At 43.9% G+C, this 10,657-nt stretch overlaps 1 protein-coding gene across 11 annotated transcripts in view; it reads left to right on the forward strand.

The window, feature by feature from the left end:
• Positions 1 to 3,830, forward strand: part of tenm4 (teneurin transmembrane protein 4) — a 180,504-nt gene extending 176,674 nt beyond the window's left edge. For all 11 annotated transcript variants that reach the window (XM_089013414.1, XM_089013406.1, XM_089013404.1 and 8 more), the window contains one exon: positions 1,420 to 3,830. In XM_089013414.1, the coding sequence (XP_088869540.1) occupies positions 1,420 to 2,178 (759 nt within the window). In that variant the 3' untranslated portion in view covers positions 2,179 to 3,830. The remainder of the gene's footprint in view (positions 1 to 1,419) is intronic.
• Positions 3,831 to 10,657: the final 6,827 nt, after the last annotated feature.

Raw genomic sequence — 10,657 nt, forward strand, 5'->3', positions numbered from 1 at the left:
TCACCCCACCTCCACATTCTCCCTCCCCCTGATCGCCTGAATTATTGAAGAGGCCACTATTGTTGGGTTACAGCGAGACAAGCTAACGACGCCCGTCAAATTGGTGTCGGCAGACACTCTGGCTGCCACCTCAACTCTGTGTCATCCATTAGAGAGTGGACCCCCTCCCCCCTCTCCTGTACTGACCTCCCCCCCACACACATACACAGCCTGGTATTTCTCCCCCTTCTCAAAACGCTTTTCCAGTCCAGGTAACATCCGATTTACGGCTGGTGCGAGTTACGACCACAACCGCCAGACCCTTTTTTTTATTATTAAACATCTGGGACCGCTACGTTGGCAGGCCAGCATCTCTCCAGTGTGTTTGCGATGCATTTAGAATAAAGACTCCAGATGGTCCTTCCTGTTTAGATTGAACAAGCAGGATGTTTACTTGCCGGAGCACAAAGACCTACAGCTTCTCTCAGCATTATACAAGAACTACTTTTTTTTATCGCTGTCAAAGGACCATATGTAGCGTTGTGGCTGCGTAGCCAGATGCGCTCAAAAATCAGCATGCCTCATTTATTTTAACACAGAATATTACAGCATTGCACAAAATGAGGACACAAAATAACTGTTTCTTAATAAACGCGTACGACAATTTCGGCCAGCCAAGCGTGTGATGGTGTTGTGCTACCTGTCACAATGGCACCGGCGGGGGGGTGGTCCGCCGAGGCGGCTGAGCGTTGGCGCTTGGGAAGAGGGTTCTTCGACGTCGGCAGGACGAAAGCCGAGGCGGGTCGGCCGTCGGCACTTGGGCGTGCGGGATCGCTGTGACGAGAAGGCCGCGTCAGGCCTACGACGCCACCACCTCTTTGAGACTTTTCCTTTGGCGTCCGCCTAAGTCCGAGCGTGTGTGTTGGGCGACCTCTTCTGCCTTCTCCGTTAGCAGGGAGAGCCATTTTTAAACAGTGCGTATGTGTGGGAAGCCGTGCGTATCTGGCTCAGCAGAACGACACAGTAATAAAAATCGATAATACGAAATATAAAATGATAAAAATGACACTAAAAGTTATAAGATTTATAATTGAACTGTAAGCAGTTTGGCATATAATAGTATTCAATAGAAAGCGTTCTTTAAAAACAACAGATTGCCATCGTATACTATTCTGTCGTATGAACCTTGCGTCGGCCATTTTGAATGGTTTTCGATTTACGACCGTTTGACTTACAACCGTTTTGTCGGAACTCGTATGTTACCTGTATATCCTTGCACCTCACAATTAATTTAAAATTCAAAATTCAAAAACAAACAACATGGATTCTTGCATCCTGCACGAGGACTCGCTCAACACTATTGATGATTCTAATCCTCCGCACCACCACCACCACCAGCCCCCTTTCACCGTTTTGCTCATGTGTATTTTTACTTTGCAGTCGCTGCTTGGCGTTCAGTGCGAAGTCCAGAGGCAGCTGAAAGCCTTTGTGAAGCTGGAGCGCTTCGGCCAGATCTACGACGCCAAGAGTGCTGGATGCCCCCAGGCTGAGCCCAAGACGGCTTTCGCGTCGGTGGGCTCCATTTTCGGCAAGGGCGTCAAGTTCGCCATCCGCGACGGCCGCATCAGCACGGACATCATCAGCCTGGCCAACGAGGATGGGCGCCGCATGGCGGCCGTGTTCAACGACGCCATCTACCTGGAAGCGCTGCGCTACACTGTGGCCGGCGTGGACACGCATCACTTTGTCAAGCTGGGCTCGGCGGAGGGCGACCTGGGCCTTTTCGGCGCGGCGGTGGGCCGGCGCACCCTGGAGAACGGTGTCAACGTGACGGTGTCCCAGGTGAACGCCGTCCTCAACGGGCGCACCCGCCGCATCACTGACATCGAGCTGCAGTACGGCGCGCTCAGCCTCAACACGCGCTACGGGAGCAGCGTGGACGAGGAGAAGGCCCGCGTGCTGGAGGCGGCCCGCCAGCGCGCCGTGGCGCTGGCGTGGGCGCGCGAGCGGCAAAGACTCCGCGACGGCGAGGAGGGCTCGCGTACCTGGACCGAGGGCGAGAAACAGCAGCTGCTGGGCTCGGGGAAGGTGCAGGGCTACGACGGCTATTACGTGCTGTCGGCTGAGCAGTACCCCGAGCTGGCCGACAGCGTCAACAACGTCCGCTTCATGAAACAGAACGAAATGGGCCGCAGGTGACATGAACGCGCTGCGTGGCCCCGCGGACTCTGGCGGGCGACAGCGGGCCTCTTGCCAAAGACAATTCGGTACGCTGCCCGTTTCTTTCTTTGTTTGTTTGTGTGTGTGGGTGCGTGTGTGTGCGTGTGCTTGAGTGTGTGTGTGCAGCTAGGTTTCAAATAGAACATCTGAATGGAACAAAAACAAAAAAAGGATGTGTGAAATCGGAATCAATCGGCAATCGGAAATCAAAAACTGGAAATGCGACTGACAGTTTTTATTCAGGTTTTTTTTTCATCACCCCCAAAAATATTTTAATCTCAAACAATGAAATAGAAAATCTATTCACAGAACTCTAATATAATTTCGTTGTTTTCATTTAATTGTTTTAATTTAATCATTTCTTCCATGACCAATCGAAAAATCCACTCAAATTTTTTTTTTTACTCAAGTGTGTGACAAAACATTGATTGAAAAAATAAAACTGGCTGACATCCGAAGTTTAAGCAACAATAAATCAGTTCATCAAATCTTTTCAATTAACCAATTACTTTGATCAGCGATTGTTGATTAAACAAGTCATTTTCACATTGGTTCATTTTTACGCCGCGGCACTCCATGCATTTATCCATAAACCCCACAATAAAAACCAAAACCCGAACAAATTTGAGAATGTCGCTCCACGTCACACTCCCGAATAAATTCTGGATTCACTTGAATATGCGTCACACATCGATCACATGAGAAGGGTGGCTCTGTGGTTTTCTAGTGTTTTCCTTGTCGATTTCTGAATGGTCAAAAGTGCTTCAAAAAGCTCATTGAAGGGATTTGCAAGCGGTTTTTTATCATGTGTTTTACTTGAAAATGCAAAGAAAAAGTGCTCCTCTTTCACTTTCAGTGGGTACAAACCCCCAACACACAGGGTCACTTTCTGGTTTTTCAGTTGATCAGTCGTGACAAGAAATTAGATGCAAACCTTTCAGACAAATGTGAACTCGTGTCGTTGTTGTACTTCAACAATAAATGGTGAAAGATGTGCCGGGTGTATTTTCACGCAGTAACGGCGACAGTATTCCCCAATGTGCTGCTTTGCATTGCTGACAGGAGGAAAGAGATGCTATGTGTGCAGTTGTAATGCATCACTGTCTCTGAATCAACTCGGATGCGGTAGATTCAAATAAGGACCATCGTGAATTCGGTTAGGCCGAAAATCTCAAGCGCAAGTTCAGGTGTTCAATTTTGTCCCGGCAGTGCGCTTTGCCTTAACGGAACCCAATGCGTGGAGCCAGCGGGTGTTCCTGGTTCTGTTTCTACTTCGTTGAGTGGCGCCTTGGTCCCACTTGTCAACAAGGACAATTGAAATGTCACAGCGTCACTTGACTGCACGCTTCTTGTTTTTTGTGTCTTTTTCATTGTTATGTTCAATGATTGGTGCACTGAGAACTTTTTTTTCCCCTGTCCGGCCCGTAAACTTTCGAGACTCATTTTGTTTGAGTTTCCAACACTGTGTTATTTCTTCCTACCTTCTTGGACCATGTAAATACAAAGATGAGTCAAGCAGTGTACTGTAAATGAAAATCATGCAATCTGTAGATATCGCTTGGAGCTACATCATGTGTAGTCTTATAAAGGTAGAATGAGAGGAAAAAAATAAAGGGAATATTTTGTGTTTATCTTCAAGTGTCTTGCGTTTTGTCACTGGAAGTCGAGGTTCCTGGTTTTTTAGGTGCATACAATGATGCACTAAAATGATCATAGATTTTCCTTTATCAATTTTTTTGTGTGTGTCTGTGTTAAAACACTTACTCTTAAAGGACAACCGACGTCACTTTTTTGTTTTTTAACTGACATCAGAAAAACGTTTTATATCATCTAAAATACCCAAAACACACAGTATGATATTTTTATTCAAATGCAAAACACCAATAAAAATGGCTTAAAGCAGACATGTCCACCTCCAGGGCTTGAGGGCCACTGACCTCCCTGTTTTCAATCTGACCTGGCTGCAACACACCTGATTCCGATGATCAGCTCATCAGCCAGCACTGAAGTAGCATCAAAACAGTCCTGATGATTTGAACCAGGTGCGTTGCTCCTGGGAGAGCTGGAAAACCGGCAGGACAGCGGCCCCTGAGGACCGACTTTGGACACCCCTGGCTTAAAGTGTCCAAAATCTGCAAAAAAATGAGCTGCGAATTGGGCATTTTCAGAAAGTCCCGCCCCCAGTGCGTGACGTCACGCCAAGACGTCTTGCATTGCTGGAGAATCAAAACAATGGCTTCAGATTCGGAGAATATGCTTTCTTGTTACACATCCAGTTATGAATATGATTCAAATAGTTCTGAAGAAGGAAAGCATACATGTTTGAAATCGATTAAAGAATTTATTTCGTGCCATTTTGAGGCAACATTGGGGGGAAATGTCTCACCCAAAAAAAGAGGCACAAAATGGCGACCTCCTGTGGCCACCTCCGTTTCTACAGGCTGATAAATTCCTTATATGGAGCTTGGACGCCCTCTTCTGGCGGCTTTTGGGTACAACACGAGGTTGTCAGACCAAACAAGTACAGCAAAATACATTGACGTGATGGAAGGACTGCTACGATGTGTCTTTTTTTTCGGTCAGGGGTGTTCCTCTAGTGACGTCACGTACGGACTTGTCACCAACTCAAAAACAAGACTTCCTGAATATTCAGCGCGGGTCTTAAAACGTAAAATATAGCTATATGCGGTGGAATCACAACCTGGAGCTGAACAAGACAGTAGAGATGATCGTGGACTTCAGGAAACATCCATCACCACAGCTACCCCTCACACTATCCAACTGCCTGGTGTCAACCGTTGAGACCTTCAAGTTCCTGGGAATCCCAGGACATGAAGTGGGAGGTTAACACCAACTCTATCCTAAAAAAGGCCCAACAGAGAATGTACTTCCTGAGGCTGCTAAAGAAACATGGCCTGCCACAGGAGGTGCTGCAACATTTCTACACGGCTGTCATCGAATCCATCCTGTGTTCTTCCATCACTGTTTGGTTCGGGCCGCCACAAAAATGGACAAAATCCGACTTCAACGGACAGTTAGGACGGCGGAAAAAATTATTGGCATCGTCCTACCCACTCTCGAGGACTTGCACACTGCAAGACTCCAAACTAGGGTGCGGAAAATCATACTGGTCCCTCCGCACCCTGCCCACCACCTTTTCCAGCTACTCCCCTCTGGCAGGCGCTACCGATCCATGCACACCAAATCCAGCAGACATTTAAACAGCTTCTTCCCCCAAGCCATTAACTATTTGAACAGTAGCCCAAATGGAATTGTATAGTGCCTCTTTGCAATTTTTTTTGCTGATGATACTAGTGCAGCGTGTTCGACCGGAAACAAATTCCCTGTGTGTTCTACATACTTGGCAATAAAGATGATTCTGATTCTGATTCTGATGGTCACTGGAAAAATTAAGATAATAGCTTTACGTCTGTGTAAGCTCTCAGTCGTACAGGAGTGGTCCATCGATGAGAAGGTTTCTTCAGCCGTCATCTTTACAAATTTGAAGGTTTCTTCAAATTCCTCTGCTCCCCCCACCCAACCTGAGAGTAGGGACCTATCATAGCTGTGACCGGCGCCGCCATGTCTGGACATTAGGGATATATAAATAGGGCCGATACGACCAGTCAGACTTTAGTTCGCTGACGAAGCCTCTTGGATAGGAGGCGAAACGTCCGAAACCTTCAAATTTGTACAGATGACGGCTGAAGAAACCTTCTCATCGATAATAGCTTTTATACATTTAAAACTAAAAGTTTACAAATGAAATTTGTTGTATTACAGATGAAACTATGTTGAAAAATATATTATGAATACATTATTTGAAATGATGATGAAAAAAATGCTAACAAATATTAAGCAGCTTACCGCGCATGTGCACATTATGCTTATATATATATATATATATATATATATATATATATATATATATATATATATATATATATATATATATATATAGTTTAGTATTACTTTTGCTGGTTTGCCTTGACAATAGTAGAGATGGGCAGCAGCATTGTCGTTGGCTACCAGCAGTTGTGGCAAAGTGGATTTCAGCCAAAATGGTCTTTGTAAGATTGGTTCACATTTACAAAAGAAAAATTCCGCAAAAAAAGTTGTGGTATGCAGTACATTATTTGAAATGGTGAAACAAGAACATAAAATACGGGGGGAACAGGTATGTAAATAAGAAATCTAGCTCAACGGTATCTAGATAGCTAGCGAGCCACACCTACTACTCGTGAGTGCTCTACTGTACAGTGGGACTTTGGCGTACGCACTTAATTGGTTCCCAGATAGAGTGTGTAAGGCGAAAAGCGTGTATCCCCAAAATTAATTTGCCATAGGAAACCATTAAAATGAGAATAATCCGTTCCCTGGTCCCCATAAAATATAATTTTAAACTAAATAAACCTTAAAACTACAAACAATATACCTTATTCTATGTATAATAAATGTGCTATTGTACTGTAATGAAAAAAATACACTGCACTATATAATAAAGTCATTTTATTTACCTTTGTGATGGTCGTTTGCCTTTATGGAATGGGGTGGCAGGTCGGAGGAAATTGCTCTTTGGAAGGTGTCACATTCCATCAGGACTGTAATTACAAAATAAACTGTACTATTTAATAAAGTCGTTTTATTTACCTTTGTGATGGTCATTTATGGCTTGATGGAATGCGGTTCAGACTTCAGGTTTGGTATTCTTCCGCCGAAGATTACTCCGCCAGCCGTGGTGATGTGGTGCTTCGTTTGTATCCCGAAAAGTAATACGTATGCCAAGGTTTAATTTCATAAATGTAACGTTCGTAAACCGAAAGGTTCGTAAGGCAAGGTGTTCGTAAACCAAGGTCCCACTGTATAAGTCTTTGTCTCCTGTTTATGAGCAGCCAGCTAACAATGACAATCCACACCTACTTCCCCAATCAGCTCACACTAGTTCAGGTGAGTAGTAACAAATGTCAGAATACCAGAAACTGGTGTTCAGAGAACAAGACAAGAACACTAAAGTCACATGATACCCACCCCGTACCGGAGTATGTAAAAAATATTTGACCTTGTTTGTCTTAGTTAGCAAAATATAATGGCGTGCATGCTAGCTAACATGAGGGATTTAGCATGCTATCCATTGTACAGTAATGGAGCGTAAAGGCCTTAAGGCCTTCTCTTCTGGCCTAAAAATATCTAAATCACAGACTGATGTTAATTATATTTTTTCCATAAATTCTTATTCAATAATTCCAAATTGTCTTTTAGCATTTCCACTGTTGCGCTGCTTCCAGACATGTGTTTTCGTTTTTTGAGCATTTAACTAATCACTTTTCAGCCATCAACAGTTACCAGGGTCAGAAACCTACCAGGTCGCTTTCACAATCAGTTCTGCGGGCCCTGCAGCATAAAAATCACTGTCGATGAGACTGTTGCTTTTACCAATCAGATTTCGAGTTGAGAACCCAAAAGTAGAAGCAGTGCCTTCTTGCAGGCGCTGGTCAACGTCAAACTATGTAACTAGACACAGCACACTGTACTGTAGCAAGCTGCATAAACAAATATATTGTTGTGTTGATTAAATAGCGTTTTTTTGTCAACGCCACAATGGCTAAAGGAGGAGAAGAAACGGATTTGGTTGCAGATCTACTGCTAAAGCCATTTTCAAGACAGATTTTTCAAGAAAAGATGGACATCATTAAGAAAGGTCGGACAGTAATTTCCAAGCTAACGGTACCCTCTCGTGGACTTGTAGTAAATCACACTTTTTACAGCCGTAGCTGTGGATTGTTTCAGACGTAGCAATACTGAAGGCCTACTTTTGAAATGCATGCCTCGCCACTGCCATTGTGGTACCAAAAGAGAGATACTCAAATCTGAATTTCATTGTCATATTTTGAACCTACTTGTCTATTGAACTGGATGGCTAGTGTCGCACTAACCCCTTCAAACCAATTCATATTAAAAAAATCACTCAAGAATCACTCTTCCTTGGTCAAATGCATATTTACTGTTGTGCAGGTGGTACACATAAAGTACTGGACGTATGCTGTCATGGCGCAAAGTTTTTCTCCAACGCATCTCGGGCAAAAGTTATTCTTGCTGAGAATTCTCATTTTGCTGCAGCGAGCCAACGTTTTTCTTTACGCCTGCTGGCATGCACACTACGGCAGGAATCATAATGACAAAAAGTTCACCTCGGCCCTGCTTACCTGAGAAAACTGGCAAGGGGCTGCCGGTCGCAACCGAAAAGTACACTTTATACGCAAAAAGGGCGACTTCCTGCCTGTGATGCATCATCCGGCATTTCATGGATGCCGTCTGCTACTGAAGGTGAGTGTCTGTTGGGCCATGATCAATGCATTCCCCCAAAAAATGTCTTTCTACAAATAGTATATCTTAAATGGCATATTTTCCCAAGTGACAGCAAAAGCATGCTGTGACAGGTGATTAAAAAAAGGAAAAAAATATGATGAATAACTGGCTGGACATTTTCTGTCATCCCGCTAATCTGTGTGTTTGGAAATGGAATAAAAACAGTCTAATTGCTCTTTATATTGATTAAAGCGACATGGAACTCAGAGTGGCTATAAATAACCGCCTTTTATCCTAATGCAATTTAAATAGTACAAGGTGGGGGGGGTTAAAATGTGGCTACTGTCATGTTTGAAAATAGAAGTAATTTAGGTCGCATCAATCAAATAATTGTGTTGGTTTATTCATGTATTTATTTTTGGGTCATTTGGGCCACCAAGGACAACCGTTTTGTTATCTTTGGTTGCAAGAAGAGGTGGCAAAAGGGCAGCATTTCGTCAATTTGAAGCAATGCAAGTACAGCTTACGAACTTAATTGGTTCCCAGCTAGTGTGTGTAAGGCGAAAAGTTCGTCTGCCAAACATTTATTTCACATAAGAAACCAATAAAAATAAGAATAATCCATTTCCAGGTCCCCATAAACATAATTTTCTACTAAATACGCCTTAAAACTACACAAAATATACCTTATTTTATGTAAAAATAAATGTGCTATTGTATTGTAATGAAAGAAATAAACTGTACTGTATAATTAAGTCATTTTATTTACCTTTGTGATGGTCGTTGATGTAGATGCCTCTTGATGATATCCGAGTGAAGGTGCCGCGCTTTCTCGGCGATAATACCCTCACTCACTGTCCCCTGCTCGCTGCTTTTCGTTAATCCAAATCAACAGAAGTTTTTCAACCTCTTCTATTGCCTGAGACCATCGCTTAGACAACACAGAAACACCCTTAGCCAGACGTAGCAATGGTCGACTTAGCATAGTGGTGCTGGGACGCTAAGTCACACAAACGCACACCTCGTTTGTGTGTTTTCGATGATCTTCTTCTGCTCGACCGTAATTTTCTTTAATGTCTTCTAAGGCATAACACTAGCCTGTGGTGGGGTCTTTTTCGCTCGCACAATAGCAAAAGTACTCCACTCGATAACAAACCACGTCTGCACTCAAAGGGGGTGTGGAAAACTAGTCCGCCAGCCACCATGGCGCTGTTCGACCGTGTGGTTTGGTGTTCTTCCGCCGAAAACTAGTCCGCCAGCCATTGTGGCGCTCCGTGTGTTTCCCGAAAACGAGTTTGTATGCCAATTTTATATTCTCGCGAATTTAATGTTCGTAAGGCGAAAAGTTTGTGAGCCGCGGTATCACTGTATATCCCGTTTCAACCCGCCCCTCCGAGACCTTGGTTGTCATAGTGACGGTCGCCATATTCACCTATGAGCCAGCCACAAACATATTTACTCAAAACGGGCTCAATTTAACTCACCGCTAATGCTTGCGTTTCACAAGTCTACCTCCATTTGCAGAATGACATTTTTCTTAAATCGGAGAAAAAACAAAACAATTGAGGTAAAAAATGTGCACTTTTCGGAAACTGAACTTTGTCCCCAACATGACAAACAGCAGAGCACGTTTTGTACCTATGTTCAAATTAGATGAACGGCAGGCATCTTGGTCGCTTGAAAATACAGGAAAGGTCTCCAAGGTCTCTTTTAGTTCATTTCCAAAATAGCAGAAACTGCAAATCAAAGTGTCACACCTGCCGTTTTTCAACTTGCAGCGAGATTTATTTTTCCTGATAAGAAGCACTGTTTTGCACACAAAAGGAGGTCCACATATTGTCCACTGCACAGCAACCCTGAGTTTCCCCTTGGAAATAAATAAATAAATAAATAAATAAATAAATAAAATCTGTGCATTGGCGACATTTCAAGACTCGCCAGGTGGGTGAGCGGGCCGCATCTGTTGTGCGACTGAGCAGACAGCCGGACGGGCTCATCTTTTAATCATCCAGGTTTCACGTTCCCTCCGCCATGCAAATGATGGCGCCGTAATAAAAGCTTAATGGCGTCGGGAATGGTAACGCGAGTGGCAATTTGAGGGAACGCGCCGAAAGTCCCCGAAGGTTCTCGGTCTCGTTTGGAAGCCCCCGCC

This window comes from Hippocampus bargibanti, linkage group LG14 (genome assembly GCF_051943395.1).
Source record: "Hippocampus bargibanti isolate YZ-2025 linkage group LG14, ASM5194339v1, whole genome shotgun sequence".
NCBI lineage: Eukaryota > Metazoa > Chordata > Actinopteri > Syngnathiformes > Syngnathidae > Hippocampus > Hippocampus bargibanti.